The sequence below is a fragment of the Cricetulus griseus genome, chromosome 6 (assembly GCF_003668045.3).
Source record: "Cricetulus griseus strain 17A/GY chromosome 6, alternate assembly CriGri-PICRH-1.0, whole genome shotgun sequence".
In the NCBI taxonomy this organism is placed as follows: domain Eukaryota; kingdom Metazoa; phylum Chordata; class Mammalia; order Rodentia; family Cricetidae; genus Cricetulus; species Cricetulus griseus.
In genome coordinates this window covers 85,300,370-85,327,733 of record NC_048599.1, presented here as the reverse complement: position 1 = coordinate 85,327,733, position 27,364 = coordinate 85,300,370, and the positions used below count along the sequence as shown (strand labels likewise).

General features: G+C 45.3%; 2 protein-coding genes and 1 long non-coding RNA gene across 7 annotated transcripts in view; 2 read left to right on the top strand and 1 right to left on the bottom strand.

The window, feature by feature from the left end:
- Positions 1-16,204, bottom strand: part of CUNH11orf49 (chromosome unknown C11orf49 homolog) — a 181,930-nt gene extending 165,726 nt beyond the window's left edge. The window contains exons 1-2 of one of the 3 annotated variants that reach the window (XM_027422535.2): positions 15,231-16,204; positions 327-454 (exon numbers count right to left, since the gene is read on the bottom strand). In XM_027422535.2, the coding sequence (XP_027278336.1) occupies positions 327-454; positions 15,231-15,322 (220 nt within the window). In that variant the 5' untranslated portion in view covers positions 15,323-16,204. The remainder of the gene's footprint in view (positions 1-326; positions 455-15,230) is intronic. The other 2 variants (XM_027422534.2, XM_027422536.2) reach the window with 2 other exon arrangements.
- LOC103159422 lies at positions 429-5,404 on the top strand. 2 transcript variants are annotated; one of them, XR_004770458.1, is made up of 3 exons: positions 429-558; positions 1,823-1,904; positions 4,401-5,404. It is a non-coding gene; the product is annotated as an uncharacterized LOC103159422 (long non-coding RNA). The 2 variants fall into 2 exon arrangements; XR_003486616.2 differs by lacking the exon at positions 4,401-5,404 and adding an exon at positions 2,416-3,058.
- Positions 14,501-27,364, top strand: part of Lrp4 (LDL receptor related protein 4) — a 53,855-nt gene continuing 40,991 nt past the window's right edge. The window contains exon 1 of one of the 2 annotated variants that reach the window (XM_027422524.2): positions 14,501-14,741. In XM_027422524.2, the coding sequence (XP_027278325.1) occupies positions 14,690-14,741 (52 nt within the window). In that variant the 5' untranslated portion in view covers positions 14,501-14,689. Of the gene's footprint in view, positions 14,742-16,536; positions 16,565-27,364 lie in introns of those variants that run through there. The other variant, XM_027422525.1, reaches the window with a different exon arrangement.

Sequence of the window (27,364 nt, the reverse complement as noted above, 5' to 3'; positions counted from 1 at the left end):
ATGTCACTTCAGATGGAAAGTTAGCTCCAGTACCAACCTATCAGTAACAGCCCTGTTCAGGGCCTCAAATTCTTAATTGTACTACTTCGAGCGCAATCCTCATTGCCTGAGTGCTAGTCCATATAGTTCAGACACTCTTTACTCCATAAATGGTATTTTTCATCCTTGTTTGCCCCTGCATTACAGGCTCAGGCCCTGGAGGCCCTTCTTGCTGTCCCTCCCCATTCCATCCAGACCCACTACCATTCAGGCTCCGCCCCTGTCTCCTCCCCACTCCTTCCCCTAACTCATCACTTTCCTTTCCGAAGCTGAAAGAAGCCCCCTACCCAGATACTCGTAGTCCGGTAGAGCTAGGCGCTCGGGACTCAGCATCCTTTGACCGGGTAGTTTCCACGCTCCAGCTTTCTGGCTTCCGGAATCCAGGTTACAGCCAGTCTCTGTTGCCATGGCACCCCTGCGGCCAAAGGAGAAATAGAAGGCAGAGAGGGCGTCACGTAAACAGTATCCGTCTGGCAACGCGGAATCCACCACACAAGTTCCGGAAGCAGTCGCTTGGAGGTTTTTTGTTTTGTTTTGTTTTTTAACTCCTATTTTTAGGAACTGGTTTTAAAGCTCTGAAGTGAATCTCCGAATGTGTAGTATTTCGTGATGCCGAAGAATTACTGTCAGTGGCTCGTATCCACAATTTCTGGATTTCATAATTTCTGTTTATCCTAATGATAATTATTATGTATGACCTCTCACCTATTACCTATTATTAATAGGTACCTATTATTAATCACTTTTAGTATTTCTCTCTTAAGTTGGTACAAAGTGCTCACTGTATCTTGGCGGCTTCTTGGGGTCGGGAATGTGCCTTTTAGCCCCCAACAGGGTTAGACAGGAGAGGTAATCATGAAGGCCCAGTGAGAGGGCACACCGTTTTTAGTCGCTGAGTACAATCCAAGGTGCCCCGTATGGTTAAAAAAAAAAAAAAAAAAAAGAGTACCAACTCCTGCAAGTTGTTCTATGACCTCCCCGTGTCCCCCGCCCCAAATAAATGTGTGTGTGGGGGGGGGAAGTCTCACTATATAGCCCTAGGTGGCTTGGAACTTGATTTAGACCAAGCTAGCCTTGAACTTATAGAGATCTTCCTGCCTCTGCCTCCCAGAGGGCTGTTTTAAAAGGTGTGTGCCACCCACCCAGTAAAATGTAATTTTTAAAACTATTCATTAAGTCCTCTCTGTAAGTTAACTGCCATTTCCTCTGAAATTCCTTTCAATTATTAGACCCTACTTCTACTCCTATCCCTTATTATTGGATACCATATTCAAGTGTCTTTCCTTTTTCCTACAAAGACACTTCAGAAAGGAAATGGATCAGAAACTAGAGCATTAATTAGATACCTACCCCCTTACATAAATTGTAACCTTTTAGAAGAAGAAAGACTATTCATCGGTTTTTAAATAACCAGATATTTCTTTTTGCTCCTCTCTCTGCAAACAGGAAAGAGAGCCATAGCAGTCATGGTAATCCAATGGTAGCAGGAAAAGCCACTTGGTCCTCACTTATTTTTTTTTCTTTTTTCTTAGTAAGTGCCCTCCCCCTTCAACAAGGGGATGTTTTGCAAAAGGAGAGGTTTTTGTGACAAAGAAAGAAAACAAAATTTATGCCTTCAAAGGACTGACCAGGAATCCCGCAGACCACCTCTAATGTGAGAAGGAAAAAGAAGGCACTTCTCTCATGTTCTGAGTGGCCTATTCTTGGCTTCCTCCAACAAGGAGCCTCTCAGACCTTGTAATTCTCCCTTTCCCTGAAATGTGTATGTATGTCTCAATTCTAGGCTCCTGTGAGTCACTCTGAATCTGGACGTGGTAAGGAGAAAGGCACAGAACCAAGGTCGGGGCAGTGTTTAGTGTCCTGAGGTAATGAATTTGTTAGGTTGGTATTTGATATGAAGTCTTACAATTTTGATTTAAAATAGTTGCCTTCTCCTTCCTCCACTGCTCCTCTATGCAGGTTGAGGGTATTGAAATTTAATGAATTTTATACTTGGGCTTATTACTATAAAGTGATAATACATTTTTAAAATTAACATAGGGTCTTATATATCTCAGGGTTGCCCGTAACTCACTAGGTAGCCAAAGATGACCCTGAACTTCTGATCTCCCTACCTCCATCTCTGGAGTGCTGAAATTATAGGCATGTTCCATCAACTATTTTATTTGGAACTGGGATAGAATGCAGGGTCTTTCCTTACCTATGCTAGACAAGCAATCAACTGAGCTACAACACCAATGCTAGGATGGTAATTATTACAGATGATAGTTTTATCTTACTCCCCAGCAACCTGAAGTTATTTGCAAATAATTTCATATGTTTTGCCTCATGAAACTTCCTCACGAAGACTAAGGCAATTCCCTTTTTTCTAAGTAGGAAAACCAAGGCATGGATCACAAAAATGACTTGTCTAATATCATCTGTCTACTCCGTGGGAGGGCTGGAAGTGGATCTCAACTATATCAACATCCAGGCGAGTGGGTTGACCACTAAACCACATGATCTCTTTTTTTAGGGATTGTTGGGTTGGTGTTTATTTATTTACTTTTCTTTTTGTTCTGTCCTGCCAGCGACTGGGAGCTCCCAGATGAAAGCAGAAAGTTTTGAATCCAGGCTACACATTTGACATCCTCTTATTTGTGGGACATCATCCTTGGACTTGGAGGGTGCTGCTATTGGGGTCTGTGCGGTGAAGCTGGGAATCAACCCCAAGAATATAGCTTTGTTTGGGCATTAACCCATTTGCGGTTATAATAATGATAAGTTTCAGCACCAGTGGCGCCCGACTGTTAATGACTCAAAGAAAGCTAAATAAGAACAAGATGTCATCTCTGGAGCAATTTGTAGGTTTTTCCCTACAGTTCCATTTCTTCTATTAAAGTCCCAAGGATCCTTATGCTTTTTGTTTTGTTGGGCTTTTTAGAAGATTTCTTTTAAGATGTGTTTACTCATGTATTTTACATATATGAGTGCTCTTTTTGCATGTATACCTGCATGGCAGAAGAGGACATCAGAGAGAAAAGGGCACCAGATCTCATTATAGATGGTTATGAGCCACCATGTGGTTGCTGGGAATTGAACTCAGGGCCTCTGGAAGAGCAGCTAGTACTCTTAACCATTGAGCCATCTCTCCAGTCTTTGTTTGTTTGAGACAGGATTTCTCTGTGTCCTGGCTGTCCTGCAATTTGCTCTGTAAACCAGGCTAGCCTCAAACTCATAGACATCTGCCTGCCCCTGTTTCCTGAGTGCTGGGATTAAAGGCGTGCACCACCACCACCACCACCACCCAACAATCCTTATCCTTAAAGCTAGTCTTCCGCTCCGAGTGTTCCAAACAGTGTATTGATGAGGAAACCTAGAAAGGGTAGGGGGCTACTCATCTAGAGCCTTAAATATTGGGGGCTTCATAGAAATAATATTGACCCTTTTTGGTGATGGAATTACTTACTGTATTTCTTTTCTTTATATTTTTCTATATTCTTCAAATTGTCTATCTATTACGAACTGAAAACAAACAGTGGTAAGTGTGATAGCCTTCTAGATAGTGTTTGTTTTTCCAAGAGGAAGCCACTGCTTTTTGGATTTCTCTTTGGTCACAGATTATGTAACAGATTTTGGCAACACTTACATGAAGGATGAAATTTTTCAGTGAAACATGCACATTACTCTTAAGAACAGAAATGAGAGTGGGAGAGGTACTTCAGCAATTAAGAGTATGTAGTGCTCTATGTAGAGTTCTATGGTGTATTTTTTGTGATCCTGCTGAATGTTAGTGAAAAAAAAAAAGCTATCAGCCCTCCATTTAAATGGATTTTCTGATCCCTATATCATCACAACATATTTCTAAAAATTCACCCAAATCACTTAGACCATTGGTTCTCAACTTCCCTAATGCTGCAACACTTTACTATGGTTCCTCATATGTGGTGACCCCCAAACATAAAATTATTTTTGTTGCTACTTCATAGCTATTTTTGCTATTGTTAATGGAAATACTTGTGATTTCTGATGGTCTTAGGTGACCCCTAGGAAAGGGTCATTTGACCCACAGGTTGAGAACCTCTGACTTAGACAAACCAGTCAACCAAAAGATAAATCCAAACTCCTGAAAGATGCAAGTGACAGAGGTGGAGGGAAAAATGGCTCAGTAAGAGCTATTGCTGAGAAAGCGTAAAAACCTGAGTTCAGATCTCAGGCTTAGGTGTACAAAAAAGGAAAAATGAAAAGAAAAGCTGGGGAGGGTTGCATATACCCTGTACATGCTTGTAATCCCATCACTGGGTAGGTAGAGGTGGAGACAATAGGATCACTGGGGCTCACTGACCACTAGCATAAACGGAAAACTTTTTTTTTTTTTTAAGTTCCAGGTTCGGTGAGAGATTCTGTGTCAATGGAACAAGGTGAAGAGCAATAGAGGAAGATACTTGATGTCCTCCTCTGGCCCCCATAACCAGGGGTACTTCACATGCAACAACACACACAGAGAAGAAACTAGTGGTGTGAATGGACTGGACATAAAACAAATTGGAAGGTGCTACATAGGCTGCCTGGGAAGAAAGGACATCAATGGTCTTACCCAGTAGTGAACCCTGAAAGCTACAATACCAACCTACCAGGCAAGATGTGTCCATTGAAGCAAAATTAGCATGAAGAATATGGGAACAACCAACCCACTCACTGATGGGATTTGAGACCTGTTCCATAGAAGGGAATTCATGTCTCATACTACGGTTTGGGAGGTCATAAACCTAGGAGCTGATCCTACTACTGTTCTGCTAAATGTAAGCCAGAGGATGGAGAAGAATGCAGTGAAATAAGGTCTACTAGACAGGACATGGCTGTTGCACTCATGAACTCACTGCAGCTACGGTTCCCTGCCCAAGGCCCATCAGACAACATTCCAGCAAACAACACTAGTGAGACTCAGTGAGTTACAATAATAAAATAAAAGAAGCCATGAAGGTGGGAAGAGGACATATTGGGACGTCTGAGGGAAGAATGGTGAGTCAAGCGATCAAGATTCATTGTATATATGTCTAAAAAAATAAAAAGAGGCCAACAATAGAACTAATCCTTCCTGTGGGGTAGAATGGTTACACCAAGCCCAAAACAAGGGAGAAGCATTCACATCCCCATGTGCTGATTTGTCAACCTACTTACTGCACAAGATTTCTCATTGCACAAAGAAAATTAATACCCATGTTTGGTGCTGTAAATGACTAAGAAGGTACTGATAAGAAAGAAGAGTGAAGACTATAAAAAAGTAAACACATGGTTTTTAACCTAGGCAATCAGCAAGGAGAAAAGAAATGCAAGTTTCTTTTAAATGAATTATTGTGCCACAAAACAGGTTCAAGAAACTAAGATGTGCTCTTTTTTTTTTTTTTTTTGGTTTTTCGAGGCAGGGTTTCTCTGTAACTTTGGAGGCTGTCCTGGAACTAGCTCAGGCTGGTCTCAAACTCACAGAGATCCACCTGCCTCTGCCTCCCCAAGTGCTGGGATTAAAGGTGTGTGCCACCACTGTGGAGGAGGATATGCTCTTAATCAGCTCACCAAGCAGAAAGATGCTAGTGGCAAAATAGCCACTAAGAAATATAAGTCACAAAATGCATGTGAGCCACTGGGCTCTTCTTAAAAGACAGCTTGCACAAAGCAAAGTGGAGGCTAAGCATGATGCCACTGCCCGAGAAGAACATTTTTAAATTTAAAAATGCTATCTAGCCAGGCATTAGTGGCGCACGCCTTTAATCCCAGCACTCAGGAGGCAGAGGCAGGCGGATCTCTGTGAGTTTGAGGCCAGCCTGGTCTCCAGAGTGAGTGCCAGGATAGGCTCCAAAGCTACACAGAGAAACCCTGTCTCGAAAAACAAAACAAAACAAAACAAAAAAAGCTATCTAATTGTATTGAATTGCCACACAAATCAACAGACCATAGTTCTGGGAAATTTTCAAATAAAAGCAAATTTTCAAGTCAAGTATAGTGGCACATGCCTTTAATATCAGCATTAGAAAGGCAGAGGCAGGAAGATATCTGTTATTTTGAGGCCAGCATGAGACTCTGTCTCAAAACAAACAAGCAAACAAATAAAAAAGAAAGAAAGAAAGAACTTTTCTTAAGTTGTAGTATTTAAGACTCACTAATGTAGGGCAGGAGAGATGGTTTAGTGGTTAAGAGCACTGGCCGCTCTTCCAGAGGACCCAGGTTCAAGTTGCAGCATTGACATGACATACTGTCTATAACTCCAGTTCCAGGGGATTCAGCACCCTCACACAGACATACATGTAGGCAAAACACAAATTCACATTAAAGAATCATTAGTATTTTATAAGGAATTAGTTAAAAGTATAAAAACAAATTGTTTTTGAAAAGAGTTACTAGTGTTTCATAAGGAAGTAGGTAAAGGATATTGCTTAAATTGAACTGGAACTCAACAGCAATTAGAGGCTTTTACCTTCTTCTTGCTCTGTATTTTCAAAGGCTGCAAAAAATTGATTAATTATGTTGTCAAATAGCTTGAAATGTGGAGGAATTTCAGATTCTCCTCTTTCTCTTCCTCTGCCTTCTAGACAGGGCTTCCTTGGGTAGCCCAGGCTGGCCTTGAACTCAGACTGTCCTAGCCTCAGCCCCAGAGCTGGAATTACAGGTACATACCACCTCACCTTTTAAAGTAATTGTTGTTGCTATTCTTTAAAGTCTTCTGCTAGAATATATATTCCTTAAAAGCCAAGGCTATCTAAACATCCAGGTGTGTGCACAATGTTTACCAGAAGGCAGGTGTACAATAAATAGCTGTTGAATTCATTAGCCTTCTTATAGATTATAAGCTTGAAAAAAACAAAGGTCATTCAATCCATTGGGTTATTGTTGTCTCATAGCAAACAGTTCATAAAACAAATTGATTTAATAAAAATGGCCCCCCAAAAGATGGAAGATACTAACTGGCTGTGGTGGTGCATGCCTACAGTCCCAGGTTTTTAGAAGCCTGAGGCCAGATTAACCTTTGAGACCAAGAGTTCAAAATCAGACTGGGTCATGTAGGGTAATTCCATCTTTAAATAAATAATAAAATTAAAAATGGAAAACATCAAACCCTAACCAGAGGGCTGGGCATGTAGTCAATTGACAGAGTGCTTTGTCTAGTATGTGGGAAGCTCTGGGTTAAATTCTCAGCACTTCACAAACCAGATAGGAAGATGCATGCCTGTATCCAATACTCAGAAGATGGAGGCAGGAGGAACGATGCTGTATATAGACACTTTAAGAGAACTAGTTCAGGAAAAAGGAGAGGACATTCTAAATTGTATTAAAGCAATGTTGGGCATGAACTGAGGGTTTCCAGCTTCCAAATCTTCAGACAAAAAAATGTGAAGTCTCTGTGTTGATTTTGTCCCCTCAAGCTAGCCTTGCATTATCATATAAAGTTACTATTATGGGGGCTGGAGAACTGACTCAGTGGTTAGCACTGACTGCAGCTGGGCTTTGGAGGCCCACACCTTTAATCCCAGCACTCAGGAGGCAGAGGCAGGCAGATCTCTGTGAGTTCTAGACCAGCCTGGTCTACAAGAGCTAGTTCCAAGACAGCCTTCAAAGCCACAGGGAAACCCTGTCTTGAAAAAAAAAAAAAAGTTACTGTTCTAAAATTCTAACATGTCCCTGTTACTTCCATGCTTTAAAAGTGTTTCTTGATGCACAGCAATGACTCACAGAGCATAGCAATCACCCTGGGAGGGCCTATGGGCCATAACAACCAGTTGACCAATCAACACAGGGCAAGCCTGGAAGCACACCAATCCTGAGCCTGTGGGTACCCCTAGACACTCCCCTTACGCTGCCCTATAAGATCTCTATACCGTGGTTTCTCAGCGTCTTTCCCAGCCATCTGCCGTGGTGGATGGATGAAAGGCCCGAGTTAACATGGGGTTAGCTCGTTAAACAACTGCAATAAAACCTCTTGCTGTTTGCATAAAAAAAAAAAAATGTTTCTTGAGTCCACCAAGATGGCTCAGTGGAGAAATGTGCTTTCTCCCAAACCCGACAACCTGGTTCAGTCAATCCCTGGAACCCATATGATGGAAGGAGAGAGTCAACTCCTGAAAGCTGTCCTCTGACCTGCACATGTGTGCGATGGCAACACATGCACACCCACACACCTGTAAACGGACGCCCCCCCTCCCCAGGAGTCAGAAAAATGGATTTCAAAAATAAAAATTTGGTACTAGAGAGAAGGCTAGAGGGTAACAGTAAGGGATGTTCTTCCAGAGAACCAGAGTTTAATTCCAAGTACTCTTATACCAGTATGGCTGCTTACAACCTTCTGTAACTCCAGTTCCAGGGCTCTGACGCCCTCTCCTGGTCTCCTCCAGCATTGCATGAATGAGTCACAGACATTCATGCAGGTAAAACACCAATACACATTTTAAATCTTTAAAAAAAAAAAAAAAAACTTTCACTTTGTATTTTGCAAGAACTTTGTAAATGTTCACTAAGCAAACAAGTAAAACTGTGTAGGGGATATTTAATCCAGGAACGATTTTTAGCAATAGCTGATTAAGATGGCAGCTTTGGTTTTTCTAGCCACAAAAGCCTACTGATCATTCTTTGAGAGTGACAGCCACTTGGATTCATTATGACTTTGTTTATGCCATCTCTCCCATCTGGATTATATCTCTTTCACTGTCATCTCCTCTCTTTACCCAGCAGAAACATCCCCCCCTAGTCAGTGTCCAGCTACCTCACACTCATGGATTGCCTCCTCTCTGTTTTTACAGCCGTATGCACATACTTCCACCACAAGATCCCTGATTTGCAAGTCTTCCTCTCCATCAGGTTGTGAGCGTCTTTGAAGCTGGGGATCCTATCTTACTAATCTCTTCCTTTTCCCATACTTGGCAGACCGTCTGGCTTTTGTTCATTTAACTAGAAAGAATTGTTGAGCCATATGTGTTAGGCACAATTCTAAGGTATTAGAGAGTAAAATAAATAAGATCCCACACCACTGAAGCTTATTATTCAGTGGTGTGGAAGGAGAAGAGCCTTATTTCAAAGAATGGTAAGTGCTCAGAGGAAATAGAGCGGGGGGGGCGGGGGGGGGAGAGCTGGTGTTCGAGTCCATGAGGCATCTCTGAGGTTGCAAGGCTGAACTAAGACCAGCCCTGGCATGCAATTAGGGAAACAGCACGTGCAAAGTTTCTAAGACAGCAATGATGGCTTGCTTCAGATTTGAAGGAATGGCACTGTGGCCCCGACAGAAGAAGTGAGGAGGAAGTGCCTAAGCAGGCAGTGTTGGGCTCATAGAGAACCTCAAGGCATGTAAAAAGTTAGGGTTTTCGGACATGGCATGATTAGAACTATCTTTTTAAAGAAACCACTATGCTTGCTTCATGGAACACAAATTCTAATGGGTCACACGTGGAAGCAAAGACCATTTACTTTGATTTTGATTTGTATTTGCTATTAAACAAGCATGTGCTTATCGGTCTAGTTATCCACTACTCTAATTTTATCTTTGTTGCTACAATAAGCAAGCTTTTCTCTGCAAAGGTTCTAGTTATCTGTGTCAGGTGTGTGAATATCAAGCTTGCAGGAGATAAAAATGTTTCTGCAAAGCCCCACCTTTCAGGGTGTGCCCCAAGTTAGGCCAGAGCATAAAATCAGCCATATGCCGCAGGTCCTGGCTCAAGTTTCACTGCTGAGCTAGGGGGAAAAATGCGGGCACTGGAAATGGTGCCAGGAAGCACAGAAGCCGAAACTGGACATGGTGGCACATGCCTGCAATGCCAGCAGTCTTGGGAGGTGGAGGCAGGAGGATTAAGAGTTCAAAGTCATCTTCAGTTCCATGATGAATTCAGCTAGCAAACAGGTGGAAGAGTGCAGAAATACACTCCTGAAAAGTCCTCTGAAAAGTCCACTGTTCCCAGTCTCTGGGAGTTGCCTCTGTCCAATTCACTTACTTGAACTAAAACTCTAACCAAAACCTATCTGGGGACAAAAGAGTTTCTTTGGCTTGTAGGTTACAGTGGAGGAAAGCCAAAGCAGGAACTCGAGGCAGAAACCAAAGCACAGGCCACAGAAGAACTGAATACCGGCTTACTCAGTTTGCCTTCTCAAATAACTCAGGACCACCTGTCCAGTGTGGCACTGCCCATAGAGTCTGGGCCCTCCTCATCAATCATTAATTTAAAAAAAAGGTTTCCTCTTCCCAAGTGACTGTAGTTTGTGTCAAATTGATTAAAAAAAAAAAAAAAAAAAACTAACCAACACCTCCCCCAAACCTTGATAAAAGTTTAGCCATTACTACTTATGATACTTTTCATATTTTTCAAAAAAGTATTTTTATGTATATGAATGTTTTGCCTGCATGTATGTCTGTGCATCAAATATATGCCTGGTGCACTCAGAAGCCAGAAGAGGGCATTTGATCCCCTGGAGCTGGAATTGTAGATAGTTATGACTGTGGTGTAGGTGCTGGGAATTGAACTTAAGCTGCCAGTGTTCTTAGCCACTGAGCCATTTCTGAAGCCGGTGATACTTTCCCATAAAATCTATGGATTCTTCCCTGGCTCTTTGCACATACTGTCCCCTCTGCCCCAGAAGAACATGCCTTAGCCTGGTGATTTTTTCTTTTTCCCTTTTCTCTTTGTTGTTATGATCTAATCCAGTGCCCCATGCACGGTAAGCAAGTGGTCTGTCTGTACTGAGCTATATACTCAGTCTGTCTAACAACTCTTTCAGTGTCAATACTTCTAACAGGCCTTCCTTAAACTTCTAAACCAGGTCTCTCCATTGAGCTCCACGTTTTCCTCTGATCCCTCTATTATTTAATTTAAAATTCATTTACAGGCTCACTGCAAATGTGCAGCCCCTTGAGCCATTAAATTATAAATTCCAGAGCCCCCAATATATCTGTTCACAACCATCTTCACAGTACCTGGCATAAATCACCCTAAATAGACTACTAAATGAATGAATACTAGAAATAGACTTACAATAGATAGTTATAGGGCCAGTCTCTTAGTTCTTTTAATTGTGTCTTGCAGTATTTTCCATTTATCTTTCTGTTTTGTTGTTGTTATTGGTGGTGGTGGTTTGTTTTTTGAGTCAAGGTCTCTCTGTGTAGCTGTAGTCTTGGAACTTGATCTGTAGACCAGGCTGCCTTCAGACACACTCTGGCTCTGTGCGCTGGGATTAAATGTATGTGCCACCACTTCCTAGTTTTGTTTTCTTTTGTTTTTGTATCTTTCTGGGGTTTTTTTTAAGACAAGATTTTACACTATAGTCCAAGCTAGCCTACGAATTCACTATGTAACACAGATCAGCCATAAATTTCTTCAGTCCTCTTGCATCAGCTTCCCAAGTGTTGAGATTACAAGTGCAAGCCATGCCATCATATTCAGCACTCTTGGAAAATCTGTAAGGATTTTCCCCCTTCATTTGCATTGCTTTCAACAAGTTAGTGACTTCACAAAGATAATGGGGGCTCATTTGCACACTCATGTTCTCAATCTTTTAAAATAATTTCTTGGGGCTGGAGAGATGGCTCAGTGGTGAAGGGTACTGGCTGCTCTTCTAGAGGACCCAGGTTCAATTCCCAGCACCCACATAACAGCTCACAACTGTCTATAACTGCAGTTCCAGGGGATCTGACACCCTCACAGTGGCAAAACACCAATGCACAGTTAAAAAAATTAAATAGTTTCTCCAGCTCAGCACCACTTAGTAGTTGGGCTGGTAATTCTGTCTTGTTGGGGAGTATCCTGTTTCTTATAGAATGTTCACCAGCAAACTTGGCTTCACATAACCCACTATATGCCAGTGGTGCCCACTTTCAAAAATGCCTACAGATACTGCCCCATGCAAACTCACCCCTGATCAGATGTCTCAAAATGTGAAGCTCCAGGCCTTTATCACTCTTAGAAGAATTGTACTTAGAAATTAAATTGTTGAGTGATGCCTGGGTTACAAGAATTCTACCACCACAATTGGATCAAAATTGTGCCCATTTCTCAATTGCTTCCATTGTACCCCCCATGTTTCCTTTGAAAAGGTCATTAGTGATGGTGTGATGCAAGGCAATATTGTGATCTTGGAAATTCAGCTCCCTGGATTGTCCTAGAAGGATGAAGGAAAGGGGATGGCGTTTCTGAGGAAACCAAAGCCTCTGAGACCCCTCGGGAATTGGCAGTTCCCTACAAATTTTCTAGGGCCATGTCCCACAGGACAATAAAAGGGAGACAAACAGCCCATTCTGGCATGCTTTTCAGGATCTCTCACTCCAAACAAGAAAGTCTGAGAGGCCTGGTAAAAATAAATATGGCTTACTCCTCCTGGCATAAGAACAGTTTCTGACAGCCAAGACTTAACTCACCCTAGGGGGTGACCCAGGCAGGGACTAAGCATGCAGTTAGTTTTTACCCATTGATATTCCCAATGACTCACAGCGGCCAAGGATGGCTCTGTGCACTAGTACTGTGCTGAAGCAAGCAGAAGGTCTTGGGATGCACACTGAAAAAAATGCAGTTTCTCTCGCTGAGTGAGACAGGGACAGCCAGTCCCCCCACTTGCTCTCCAATGCCAGAAAAACAACACAAATCATTCCTCTGGAAAAGGACCTGTCCTTTGCATACAGAGTGGAAACTGTTTATAAGTTCTTAATCCCTTGACATTAAAAGTATGGGGAACGTCTGCCCTGAATTCTTTTGGGACAAATGTATTCATTATACCACATGTCCCTAGCTGTCATTTGGAACAAAATATGGTCTCCAGAATCACAAGGTCTTTCTCATCAGGTTTAAAAAGTAAGTCTTCCTAAGCAGCATGTACTGAAATCCCGAGACCAAACAAAAACTGAATTTGGAAGGTAGGGGCAGGATGAGGAATCGGCCTTCACTTTTCTTTCCTTTGACATTGGGCTAAAATGACCGATGGGCAGTAAGTAAACCCGGCAGATCTACCCCCTTTCCCAAGTTCTAAAACCACATAAACCTTATCTGATTCTACTGCCGCCTTGAGTCTCCAAGAAGAATTACACAGCCAAAAATATCTAGGCATTAGTTACCATGGTGATGCTAAATTCAACCAAATTGCATCTAGGCAAAAAATTTCGGGCATCTAGGAGGGTGGTGTGGGACACAGCATAAAGTACAAACTAAAAAAAGTTAATATCACATTTTTATGTTATTGTAGCTTTCACAAAGTATGCTTAATGTTCACTTTGGTCAAAGATGGCAATTTAAAGTGAAAGTCTTGGAAAATAGAAAACAAGCAAGGATAAAATGTCAACCTATCCGTTTGGAGAAAATGCTTAATATCCACTTTGCACTGTACCAAATTACTTCCCTCTCAGCTAAATCCAGGCTAAGATGATTGAAAACCAGCCGATGTTGGCATATCAGCTTGGAGGGGAAAGTGATACCTCAGGAGAAAGTTGGGGGTGTAAGCATAAAGCAACAAAACAGCCTGGGAACACGAGAGGCAGCAAAATTAATGAATACCTACTAGTATGCATGGGGGAGAGGGATAGGCCACGGAGATAACATCGGGAATAGTTTACAAATTTATGTAGTAATCCAAACATTTCATATTGCTGGAAGGTCTTACAAAGGGAAGCTGAAGGAAGGCTGAGAGGTCTTGGGGGAGTGCAACTCCTAGCACGGATTTATTTCCCTACCCCCACTCCCACCCCTTTCTGGCCAGGATCAGAAAGTCAAAGATGGTAAAGAGGCTAACAATGCTGATTTACAGACAGTGAGGAGGAACTGAGTCTGTCTGAGCCAAATCTGGACGTCTGAACTGGAGCGACAGGACCCAGACAACCTTACCTCAGGAAATGAGCAAATGAAAAGGGGAGGTCGCCGAATTATTTAGCCCTAGAACAACACTGCCTAGACCGGGGGAGGGGCCGGGGTGCAAGAAGAAAAACTTGAGAATAAGAATTTTGACAGTGAGAACACTAGTTAAGACCAAGCATTGCAGGCCCCCTGATGTCCCTTGTTTGATGTCAATAAAGGCCGAGAGAATTATGCACTCGCAAGCCTTGCATATTTTTGAGACATTACAATAAAGTCTGGAGTCTGAGCTGGTAGGGGGGCCGGGGTCACGCCCAGGCGACTTGGGTCAGCACGGGTGCTCCTCCCTGGTGTAGAACTAGAATGAACCTGAGCTGAGAGTTGCCACTAGAATAATTTTCTTTTTAATCTGGGGACATTTGAGTAGCAGTAATGGGGACAGATAAGGGGCTCTCTCCGGAAGACTAGGAATGTTGGGGCAGCCTGAGTAGAAGCCAGGGCTAGCGAAGGAGGCACTGGCGGGTGGGGTCCTGGGACTGGGGGGCGAGGGCAGAGGGCGGGAAGGGGCCGGGCCAGAGCCGGGGGCGGGACCAGGCGCGGTGGTGGTGGCGGGGGCTGAGGCGCGGGGGGCGGGGCGGCCGGGCTCGGGACACCCCCCCCGGTCCCCTGGCGGGGCGGCTTCGGCTCCGGCAGCACTGGAGGCGGCAGCGGCCCGGAGGGCGACTTGCAGGGCGCGCCGGCTGCGCTGGACCCGAGACGCTTTCCACCCCGGGGGAACCCTCTGCTGATTCTCTCAGCCCCGGCGACCCGTGGGAGCCCGCGGGACCCCCGGGCCGGCAGGGAGCGCCGGCGGCCGCCGCAGCACCATGAGGCGGTGGTGGGGCGCGCTGCTGCTTGGCGCCCTGCTCTGCGCACACGGTAAGCTGCGCCGCAGCGCCCGCGCCGACCGGGCCACCGGGAAAGTTTGTCCCTGAGTCTGGCCGCTGCAGGACTCGCCTCCCGGGAGCGGGACGGCGCAGGCTGGGGCCTGAGATCCCAACCTCGAGCTCACTTCAAGCAGTAACCCCGGCAGAGCGTGCGGAGGAAAGCAAGAGGAGCTCCTGCAGCTCTTTAAGCACGAGAGGGGACAGTGGTGGAGGCACTCGTCCCCGCTGTGGTCTGGGCCGAGTGGCATACGATCCGAGACTCTCGCTCGGCTTCCACCGTTGCTCTTTAAAGAGCTAGTGGCTGGTTCCCTTTCAGGTTAAGGCAGGGCTCTGTGTCCCTGGTGCGTGCGAATGAATGTGTGCAAAGAAAGGGAGGCGGGGAGGATGGTCGCTAAACCGATAAATTGTAAATAGTCCTCCTTCCAGGGGCTGTGGGATCCCGGGTGGATTGCAGAGAGGGCCCCAGCAGAATCTGAGTTACTTGAGCATCCGGGAATCATGGACTTGGGAAGCAATTCCTCGAACTCCACACCCGGTTATCCTAGGGTCTTTGGTCGCATTTGCTTGCAGCATCTCCCCTAAGTGGAGTTTTGGGTTCCCTCTTCTGGTTGCGGCCAATCAGCTTCCTGCCCTGGATCCTCCCCAAGGGAGGGGTGGGGAACAGCGATGGAAAGGAGGTTGGGAAGGAAATTTGGGAAGAAACTGCTGGAAGGCTCCTGCAGATCTGTCCTGGCCGGGGTAGAGGGCAGAGGGGCGCGTTCTTAGGAAACTTCCAAAGGCAGCCTCTGGGCCCATGCAGTGGGGCCTTGGCCTCGGGGGAGCTGGGCGGATGGCAACGGCACTGCTTCTTCATCTGCTCCTTATTAATAACGTGTTCGGTGCCCGGACGCAACTGTTGTGTCTACTTAGGACTCCAGTGGAATCTGCCTCTCTGCAGCCGCTTGGGAACATGGGTGCACCCTGTGATTTAGCCGCTGCCTCTGAGTTTGTGCCCAAAGATCAAAGATCGATCTTGGAACTCCAACCATATTCACCCGCCGGCTTTTCCACGTGGGGGAGATCCAGTTCTTCCGATTCTCCAGGCTGCTGGACAAGGGGGTGGGGTTCAGAAAGAGCGGTCTGCAGACCCTGGCGGTGCACGGGTTCTTTCTTTCACTTTGAGGAGCTCGTGTGGAAAGTGCAGATTTCGGAACTTGCCTGGCAGGGTGTGGAGCTGTTTGGGCACTTGTTTTAAAGATTGTTTTAGCTCCTGAATCCAAAACAGAGTTCTAGTGTCTGTTATTTAAACTACGCGTGGGTTTTTCAATGGCTTTTTCCATGTGGTATCTAGCACCGACGAAGTCCTTTCTCTCCGAGGAGTGGTAGCCTGGCCGACCCACGTTCCTCTTCGCGCCTCGCTCTCCCCCTCCTGGGCTCTCTCCTCGAAGGTTATTTGTAGCCTCTTCGGCGTGTTGGGACAGCAGCCCTACTGGGGTAGGAATGTAACTGTTCTTCCCACCACATGGGCCCCTTAAAGGGACAGCTATGCTTTGGGGGGGTTTTCCCCCTTCGGGCTGCAAGGGAAGGGGATGGAACTTTCCTCTCGGCCCCCTGGAGGAAGTTTTGAAAAAGATCAAGGGAAATAGCTAGGCACTAGGAAAAGGGGGGTGAGGTGGGGGCTAAAACGGATACCAACAAAGCCAAAGAGGAGATTGTCGCCTTCTGCCCCAGGGAAGGGGGAGCTGGAAGGTTCCGGACTGAAATTGGCCAAGAGGAATTCATTGCTCCAAAGCTGCTGTCAAAACTGCATACATTACGTCTGCATGGAGGATGGGGGTGAGAACAGGGGCAGAGAATTCTTAATTCTTTACAGAAAAAGCACTAGAGGGTTCTTGGTGGCTTGTGTTGGTTCATTTTTAAAGGAAAAGGTTTAATAGACATTTCTAAGTTGGGAGACTTCCTGTGCACTCAGAGTAGGCAGAGGTAGGAAAATTTGCACTTCTCAGGGCCTTACACTGAACCGTCCTTGGAGACCCATAGAAGACAGATTCGTAGTGAGATAGAGCAGTTACAGAGTCTGCAACCGCCACCCCACCCAACCCCCCATTCCCCACTCCCAAATCCCACTCGGATCTCTAACAGTAAGTCCAGGACCGCCTGGAAGAGGTGCCTATGAAAAGCTTTGCCCTGCAGAGCTTACATAGACAACCTCAGCTAGGAGTGAACTCGACACTAGACCAAGATGTTTATTTATATTCTATTAGACCTTGGGGGTTTTTCCTAGAGGCTCTCCATTTGGTGTTGGCCTAGATCACAATCTGTTCTTCAAAATTTAGAAGGATGTGGCTGGGGAAATGGCTCAGTGTTTAAGAGCACGAGGTGCTCTTCCAGAGGGCCTGGGTTTCATTCCCACCCTCTACTTGGCAGCTCAAAACTGTCTGTAACTTCATTTCTAGTAAATCTGACACCCTCTTCTGGCCTCTTTGAGTACTTCACACATGTGATGCACAGACATATCCGCCAGGCAAAACCCATTAGCACACACACACACACACACACACACACACACACACACACACACACACGGAGAAAAGCTAGTGGCTTATCTCTAATGCTAGCACTTGGGAGACTGAGGCAAGGACATTGAAACAAGTCTGGGCTACATAGTTTGAGGTCATCTCAAACTATAGTGCAAGACCCTTTCCTGGAACTTGGTAGGTGGAAACAAGAGGATTAGGAGTACTAGGTCATCGTCAGCTACCGTGTGAGTTCAAGGCTAACTTGGGCTTCATGAGACTCTGTCCCAAAAACTAAAGCTAACAACAACAAATGCTCTGTGAGTTATGACTGGAGTGTGCACAAACCACTTTTCTAGGGAAGTGAACACTGACAGTTTTGGCCCAGGAGTGCTTAGCTAGATTTAAAAAAAAAGTTTCTGAAAATGAGTTCAAAATAATTTAGCCTGAGACTGGTCTTATTTCCATGTAGTTGTTGTCATGACCATGGTTGTCATGGTACTTGAGTGACCTTGCCCTTGATCTCTCAGACTTGTGCAAGATGCTTGGCTTGTCACTGATTCTGGATTTCCTCTTCTGTCCCCTGTTGGATATCAGATGACATCTTTGCAACTGGCACCTCGCATTAAGAATAACAGGTGCAAGGGAACTAAGTCAGGCCACGTCTGACACAAAGCACGTTGGGCATGCTCATCCTCTGGGCCAGCAAAGAACACAGGAGGCCACAGAGGACAGGATGCTTGGTAGCTCTTTGCATAATCTTTCTACAGACTAACTGACAGTCTTGGTCCCTACGATGAAGGGATGAAGGGATGATGGGATGTTGCTGCTTCTCAAAGAGATAACAACTATGAGAGGGGTTCTTGAATGAGAACCGAATAATTTCAGAGACTACAAATATATCTTATTCCTGGACATATCTCGAATTATAGGAAAATTCTGTGTCTTTGGTCAGCTGGGTCTGTTAGCCTGTTGCTAGCCCCCATCTCTACGTCTTTTGGTAAAGTGTAGCCATGTTGTGTCACAGATGCCTGGATGTAAGTCCCAGGCTACTTCTTAGTGTCTTTCTTCTCTCCAACACTGAATGTCTTTCTCTCCTTAGCCTAGTGAGATTCAGTATCCCAAGAAGGACTAGGTGCTGAGGTTTAGTTGGCAGAGCCTGAGTTTGGCCCTAAAAACAACACTGATGATCACCTACTGGAGTAGCCTAGAGCTGGTGTGGTCAGGCTCATTCTGCCCGGTACAGTCAGGAGCACTGCCCAAGCTGAGCATTGCATACAGGCATTTGCTCACCCATTCAGCAAACATGCCTTCAAACTGCTCATCTAGCCCCATATTTGAGAAAGCACAGGCAGACTTGGTTTTGACACCTGGCTTTGATACTTCTTGGTGAATCTATGCAAAAACACTGGCTCTTCCTGAACTTCTGGGGCTCTTATCTGCAAATGAGGATCGAGTAAGGGGAGGGGTGTGGTAATATATTTTCACCCATGAAAATTTCATGCTGTAAAAATTAAGAGATGATAGAATGTTCAAATTATCCAGCCCACAGCCTGACAACTGCTATGTCGGTGTAGGCCTGAATAAATGTCAACTGTTAGTAAGACTGCCTAAATGGATCCATCAGAGATGGTTCTGGAGTTTGGAATGTGGGAGCCAGATAAGTTACACTGCGTGTCTCATATGATAAAAGAGACTTGGTCCTTCCTTCACTTCAACTTGTTTTCCCCAACCGCCTTCTTTTTTCTCTGTGAAACAACTTGTCCTTTCTTTTTCCTTCTTGAAAACCCAGTGAAACCTAACCGTAACTCTGTCCTGTCCACACTTCCAAAAAAGAGTTTTATTATGCTGTGGAGGGAGGCCAGGGGAGCCTGCTCCTGAGAGGGAGGAACTCCCTTGGGAACAACCCTGTTGAGAGGTCAGAAGTGAGCCCTACTACTTCTCACCCTAAGATTGCTGTGACCCAGGGTGAGAGGGGTTGCCTGAGGTCTCTTGTAGTTGCCACAGTTTAGAATTCCAACCTGTCCCTCCCACTGGACTGAGGAAGGAGTCAGGCCCCAGAGCTCTAGAGGTAGTAATTGCCCCAATTTGGGGGCTGGGCAGTTGGGAGCATGCTTCCTTCACAGCCACAGTCTTCAATCAGGAGTCCTGTCAGTGTGTGAGATAATTGATGTGAGTCTCCAGCCCCAGACTCACCCCCAACCCCCAGCTCCTCCACCCCAAAGTTTGACCCCTGTTGTCTCTTTGTTTCTTCCTTTTAAGTTGGTGCCAGTGTTGTGATGTTTCTGGGAACTGCAGAAAGTTGACCGTAACCCAGAGCAGCCGTTAAAAAAAGCTGATTCTTTTTAGCTTCCTGGCCGTCTATTTTCTGTTGTGCCTTTGATTTAGCAAGAAGCAAACATCCCAGGTGCCCCTGGGCACCGCTTCCGCCCATCCGTGCAGACTTCATTCTTTCAGTGCACGCAGGCATTCCCATCTGGGTTCCGCAGATGAGTGGATGGACTGTCAGCTAATTCTGATGACTGCTCCCCCACCATTCAGGTGAGAGTGAGGAGGGAGGGGCACTGACTGAGCCCCAACTGGAGAAAGCCAGGCTAGGAGGACTCACAGCAAGCCCTGACTTGGCCTATGGGAGCTCCCCCTCACCTCTGTGCAGAGCTCAGAATCAGAGCTTTGAGCCAAGCCGGAAACAAAAGACTGGGGGCATAATTTATCACCGGAGATTTTCTGCAGCCAGGGAGCTCCAGGATCCAGGCAGTGCCTTCTGGGGGACAGGGAAGGATCCTCTCTCCCTTTCTGGCTGTAAAGCCAGGCAGGTATAAAATAAGGTATTAGGAGAGGCACCCGATTATCACGTGGAGTAAAGCTGCTACTGAGGTTGTCGGTGTCTCCAGAGATCACAGTCCAGCAGCTCCACTTCCTGTCAGGCCTGCGGAGGGTGCAGGGGGAATAAGGGTGGTGGTGTATGTTCCCTTCGAATGGCCCCAACCTGTGGAGTGCAACTGCTACCTTCTTGTGGCCATGGGTGAGGCAGGACAAGAGAAATCTTCTGTTGGCTTGACTGCAACATTTTAAAAACAAATGGAGATGCTGGGCTTAGGCAAATAAGAGAGGGGAGAGTCTCCCTTCCATTTTTCCCACCCCAGGTAGTTTAAGGTTCAGAGAGACAGGAAAAATGAAAGGCTTTAAATCAGTGATTCTTAACCTTCTTAATGCTGTGACCCTTTAATACAGTTCCTCATGTTGTGGTGATCCCAACCATAAAATAATTTTACTTGCTAATTCATAACTGTAATTTTGCTGCTGTTATAATTTGTAGATATCTGTTATTTCCAACAGTCTTAGATGACCCCTGTGGAAGCTACAAGACAACTTGAGGAAGTTGGTTCTCTTCCTCCACCATGTGTGTCCTCAGGTTCAAACTCACTCTGTCCTCTTAGCACTTACAAGTGCATAACCCCATAACTGGATTTTAGTGAGTGCTAGGAATCCAAGCTTAACCCACTGAGTCATCTCCCCACCCCCACCCCCTTAGTTTTAACTTTCAGAGGCAGGATCTCTATCTACTATGTTGTCCAGCCATGCCACTGCACCTGGCTTGTTCTGATTATTCATTTGCGTGGGGACTAGGGGTTAGACCCAAGGCCTAAATCTGCTAAGTATTCACTCTATCACTGACCTTTGTACCTCAGCCTCCAGGTCTATCATTTATTGACACTTAGCATGTACCAGGGTGTGGTGGTATATGCCTATAATCCTAGCATTTGGAAGACTGAGGCAGGGGGATCACAAGTTCAAGACCCTGTCTTAAAGACTATTAAAAAGATGCATAGTATATGTAGAAGGCATCATGCCAAGTACCTCTCAGAAATTAAGTATTTTTAAAAACATCCATATGTGATAAGAGTTCTTTTGTTCCATTTTTCCTGATGAAAACCTAGGATATAAATAGATGAACCACTCAGGAACCAGAAGGAACAGAATTTATACTCTGGGAAGCATTGTTCCCATGGTCTTAATATTGTATATTTCTGCCTCATAACTTTGAGTGCTGAGTATTAAAAATGTATTTTCTGGGGCTGGGGACATGACTCAGAGATTAGGAGAATTTACTATTTTTGCAGAAGACCTAAGTTCAATTCCCATCACCTATATGGCAGCTCACAACTATTAGTAACTAATTCTAGAAGAGTCAATACCCTTTTCTGGCCTCTTCAATGTACAAGCAGGATGCTTGTGCACACACACACACATACACACACACACACACACACACACACACACACCACATACACACACACACACACCACATACACACACACACAGTATATATATATATATATATATATATATATATATATACTTGTTTTTTAATGGATTTATTTAGTTATTTTTATTTCATGTGCATTGGTGTTTTGTCTATATGTATGTCTGTGTGAAGGTGTCAGATCATCTAGAACTGGAGTTATAGACAGTGGGGAGCTGCCATGTAGGTGCTGGGGATTGAACCAGGTTTTTTGGTAGAGCAGCAGTGCTCTTAACGGCTGAGCCTTCTCCCAAGGCCCAACAAATAAATACTTTAAAACAGAATTTATTGTCTATTTTTAAAAGTAGGAAAAAAAAAAAACAAAGATACCTGAACTTTCTGGAACCTGTAATCATGTATCTAGTGTGTCCCTTTTGTCACCAAGGAATTGGCCGAGTAAGGCTGGCCATAAGACAGAAGTGAGTCTAGTTGTGATATGTCAGTTTTATAGACTGAGAGTACAGTGAGGAAAGGATCTTTTGAGGGAGAGAGCTTCACCTGACTAGAACCAGGAAGCTGCCTGGGGAAAGAGAAGCGTAAAGTTCCCTTGAGCATCAGTTAGCTAGGGAATCGGCTACTTTTAGGTCTACCATTCAGGGCCTCTCTTCTGCTTTGACTCCAGCTCTCACAAGACTCAAGCATGCATTTCTTGTTCATTTAACAGACTTTTGTACTGCTCAACTGATACATACAGCACTGCACATGCACTGTGAATATGAGTAAGTGCTGTCTGGCATACAATTCCAATAGCCAAGAAGCTTAGGTCTAGTAAGTGGGCAACACTAAGGGACACAGGATAGGGACTTCCAGCTCAGCCTGGGCCAAATATGTCCAGGTAGGGCAGTGCTAGGAAACCTTGGCTTCCTGACCTTCCTACTGCCAACTGCCAGCCGCTCTGTAATGGTGATGACGATTACTGCTACACTATTGGTGTTTGCTAGGCAAGCTATACCCTGTATCTATAGAGTTCTCGCCAGACTCTGGGTAGATGGGTTTATCAGGTCCATTTCTGTGTGACTCTGTGTTGCTATTCCTTTCAAGTTTGCCACGTGGATGTGCTGTTACTGTGTGTGCTGCCTCAGGAGCTGAAATCAGTCAAGTTGCCCTTCAGTCTGGATATAGTTATAGACTTTCAAATAAATTTGTAGCCTCATCATTCCTGCCAGTGGATAGGAAAAGAAGGCTTTGACATCTTATAGAATGAGAAGGCCTAAGAGGTGTGACTCAGCATTACATTATATATTTAGCATGTTGGAAGCCTTAAGTTCATTCCCTGTAACTAGAGAGAGAGAGAGAGAGAGAGAGAGAGAGGAAGGAAGGAAGGAAGGAAGGAAGGAAGGAAGGAAGGAAGGAAGGAAGGAAGGAAGAAAAAGAAAAAAGAAAGGGAGGGCATGAGGAGCTGGGGGATGCAGTTCAGTTGGTAAACTGCTTGCTAACAGGCTACCTTGCACAGTGGTAGACACGTATAATTCCAGCACCTGGGAAGTAGAGGCAGGAGGACCATTTCCAAACTCCTTGGTATAGAATTGCTTCATACCCATTTTAAAGATGAGCAAACAGTGACTTTTTGTTTTGTTTTGTTTTTCGAGACAGGGTTTCTCTGTGGCTTTGAAGGCTGCCCTGGAACTAGCTCTTGTAGACCAGGCTGGCCTCGAACTCACAGAGATCCACCTGCCTCTGCCTCCCAAATGCTGGGATTAAAGGTGTGCGCCACCACCGCCCAGCTGCAAACAGAGACTCTTGATTAACTAACTTCTCAAAAGTGTGGAATCTCTGCTGTCTACAATTTTATAGAGGCTATGATTGGTACCCCTGGTGTTTGCCTTCTCCCAAACCTCAAAAGAAAGCGCTGGTGAATGGCTAAGATACCTGGGTTGAGGGAGCCGAGATGTAAATGGTGAGATTTTGGTTAACCTTTTAAAAAGAGTCTCTGAAGCCAGATGTAGAGGCGCACACCTTTAATCCCAGCATTTGTGAGGCAAAGGCAGGCAGACCTCTGAGTTTGAGGCCAGCCTCATCTACACAGCAATTTTCAAGCCAATCAGAGCTATATAGTGAAACCCTGCCTCAAAAAAAGAAGTTTCAGCTGGGCAGTGGTGGTACACGCACTCGGGAGGCAGAGGCAGAGGCAGATGGATATCTGTGAGTTCCAGGATAGCCTCCAAAGCCACAGAGAAACCTTATCTCAAACAAACAAACAAAAAAACAAGGACTGGAGAGATGGCTCAGGGGTTAAAAGCACTGGCTATTTTTCCAGAGGACCTGGGTTCAATTCCCAGCTCCCATATGGTAGCTCACAACTATCTGTAACTCCTGTCCCAGGATATCTGATACCCTCACACAGACATGCGAACAGAACACCGGTGTACATAAAATACAAATAAGTAAATTTTTTAAAAACAAAAAAAGCAAAAACAAAACAAAACAAGTTTCTATGAGCACCTTAACACAGATCCCAAGAATAATGGATCATGAACTTGTAGGGAAGAAGTGCAAAAGACGGAAGGGATATTTCCTAAGCCCCTGGAAGCCTGAAGACCTGCAGTCTCCACCCACAGCCACTGGTTTCCTTTCTTTGCTCTCCATTCTTTTATGCAAAAAGGGTTAAAAGCTGCCCTTTATGATCATGGCCAAGCCTTGAGTGAAAAGACAGAATCCCATCTCTGGGGATTCCAGAGGGGAAGCTGTCTTCCAGAAGTCTGCCTTTTGGAGTATAATGTGTCTGCTTCCTCTATGAATGCCCAAGTCAAGGTTTCTCTGACTGATGGCTGCCTGAGCTTCACCACAGCTCTGAGTTCAGCCATTGCTCTGACATGCAGGAAGTTGTGTGTCTTGAGCTACCTGCTACTTGATGTCGGATGATAGAACACTGTGTTCCTGCAGTCTGCACCCGGACATCAGTACTCATGCTGTCACACAGCCAAATGTGGGGGCTGGGGAAAAGGTTGATGGCTCCTCTTTGCTTTCTGTTCTCTCTCTCTCTCTCTCTCTCTCTCTCTCTCTCTCTTTTCATTTTATGTGTATTAATATTTTGCCTGCAGGTATGTCTGTGCACCCTGTGTGCAGTGCCCAAGAAGATCAGGAGGGGTGTCAGATCCCCTGGAACTGAGGCAACTTAACGGCTGTGAGCCACATGGATGCTGGGAATCGAACCCAGACTTCTAGAAGAGCAGCTGGTGTTTTTAACTGCTGAGCCATCTCTTCAGTCCTCTGTACTTGTTTCCCTTTCATGATTGCCAAGAAACTGCTCATGTTGCTGTCCCATCACTTGTATTCAACAATTCCCAATCAAGGCCTTTTGGGAAAGTGTCCCCAGCTGCATACCTCCAATCTCCCCATGTCTACTTAACAATCATTTTCAGTGCACCATGGCTTGAAATTCATTTATTCCACATTTATTTTCATGTCTAGTCTGGCTTTTATTTTATTTTTCTATTTTCTGTAATGTATTAAGACACTAAGCTAAGCCTGGCAGTGTAGCCTGTTGATCCCAGCTACTTGGGATGTCAAAGCAGAAGGCTTTCAAGTTTAAGGCTGCCTAATCTACAGAGTAAATTCCAGGCCAGTAACTTAATGAAACCCTGAACCTTGTATCAAAATAAAAAGTGAAAAGGGGTCTGGGGTGTGTCTTAGTAGGTTTGAGTGCAGTACTACTAAAGCTGGAGGGTGGGCAGATTGATTGGTAGAATCCAAGGTCTGCTTGTCTGCTCCAAATCTACATTTTTTCCCCCTTTATGTCCTTCCATTTTATCCCTTATTCTTATCTGTTCTTCTTTCTGGATCTCCCTCCAGGTCTGTCTCTGTTGCTTACCATTTGACACTATCAGTGTTTCTCCACCTCTTGTGGATCAGTTAGTAGGGACAGGGGACATCCTGTGAAAGGTTCAGGCATTATGCCGGCCTGTCCCTGTTACCTGGTAGAATCCACACAGGCAGTACCCTGGTCAGCCCAGAGTTCCATGGGAACTAAGTCTACATGCAGGTGTAGAGGACTCCTTTTAAAAGACAGACCCCTAACCACTTACACTCTCTCTCTCTGCATCTTCTTCGCTCTCTCTCTCTGCCCCTTCTCTTATGCTCTCTCTGCCTCTTTCTCTCGAGACTGGCCATGGTGGTCAGCCATTAATCCTTTTCCTCTTCTCTCTTAGTCTTTCTACCCTGCTGGGCCTATAATAAACTGCTTAATGTATTCTCTTAGTCTCATGTCTCATCTTGTGCCTTTTCTTTATTTCTAATTTAAACAAAAGAATAACATCCTGTGCACTGTTGGGATGCTTAACTACATCCCTTGCTTCTACTCACCAGCTGCTCGGAGGACCACTAGTCTACTGAAGGACAAATCTACTCCTCTGCTGAGGCTGAAACCTACTAATTAAGTCTTCTGTTCTCCCTGCAGCTTCTCCTGTGTGCCAGGGATATCCTTGAATGGAATATTTCATGCTACTGAGTCTAGCCAGGATTCCCTAAAAGACTGCTTATACTGTGCTGAGCCAGTATTCCTCAGGCTTTGTTGCCTAAGGTCTTAGAGAGCCATGCCCTTACTCCTTGTTCCTCTAGGAATGGGAAGGAGCAGGCTAGGCCCCTGGGCAACTGGATCTTCTGAGTTTCTCTGGAAGAACCCTCTGGTTTGCATTTGTGGAAAGACAGGGGTGTTGGGCTCGTAGTGAGGCCTTCAAGCATACATGAGGTATGCAAAACTGTTATCTCCTTGTCTTCTGCAGGAAATTCTCTTTCCTGGGATAACTAGATTCCTTACAGTAGACAGTCGAGGGAAGGCCAGGCCTCAGTTGAGAACCTGGTAGGAGTCTGTGGTCCGTCACTCCAGAAATGTACATTTTGCCTATAGCTCAAGAGGCTTATAGATGCCAAAGGCTGATTGGCCATCCATGTGTTTACCCATCCATTGCAGGTTAGGAAGCTCTGCCTCAGCCTCACACCTTTGGGAGAGGGATAGGAAGGCTGGGGGAGAAGTAGAGCTGAATGGAAAGGAACAGGGTGGCAATGCAACACTGACTACTTCCCTGTTCCAGCCCTCCAGCATAAAGGCAGGGAGGACCCAGCTAATGGGAGGAAGAGAAGAGAGCTAGAGAAGGGATGAGCAACAACGCAGGCCCCCTCCTTCCAGCTGCAGCAGCCCAGCGGGTTAGATGAATAATCTGAGGGGGGAGAGTGACCCTGGAAGAACCCTTTGTTCCAGCTGAGGCTGGAGCAGGGGCACTGAGCCATTCACACGCCATCCCAGGGCATCCTGCTGGGTACTCTGGGGAGGGGGCACAGCAGCCAGTCATGGGACTTGGCCAGGCAGATAGCTTGATGCTCAATAGGGAAGCCCAGCTGCATGCTGCTAAGGTGGGGGGATGGGCTGTGTCCGATAGCCTTCCTCCAGACTGTGGTCTGTCTCATAGACAGGAAGGCACTGACTGGGCCCAGTTACTCTGTCCTGAGGTGGCTTGATCTTGTCACTCTCCTCAAAAGCAAAATCTGACCGGCAGGGCTCACAAACTTCTTCTTGCCTACCCATGTGGATTCCTTGATATTAAGAGGCTCCATCCAGTGTTCTGATTTCACTGTTATCACTTGCCCTTGGTGCTTGGGGTTCAAGATGGGGACAGATGTATCCATTTCTCAAACTAGTTTTGGAAGGAAGCACGTAGAGGCATCTTAGTAGCATCCATTTGTCATCTGCTCCCTTCCTAAGCACAGCACCCCTTGATGGCTTTCTCTCCTGGCCTTCAGAGATGTTGTGTAAAGAACTGAGCTGTCTATGAACCCAAAGTCTCAAGGTATCTTTGGGATCACATCTGCCCTGGCAGA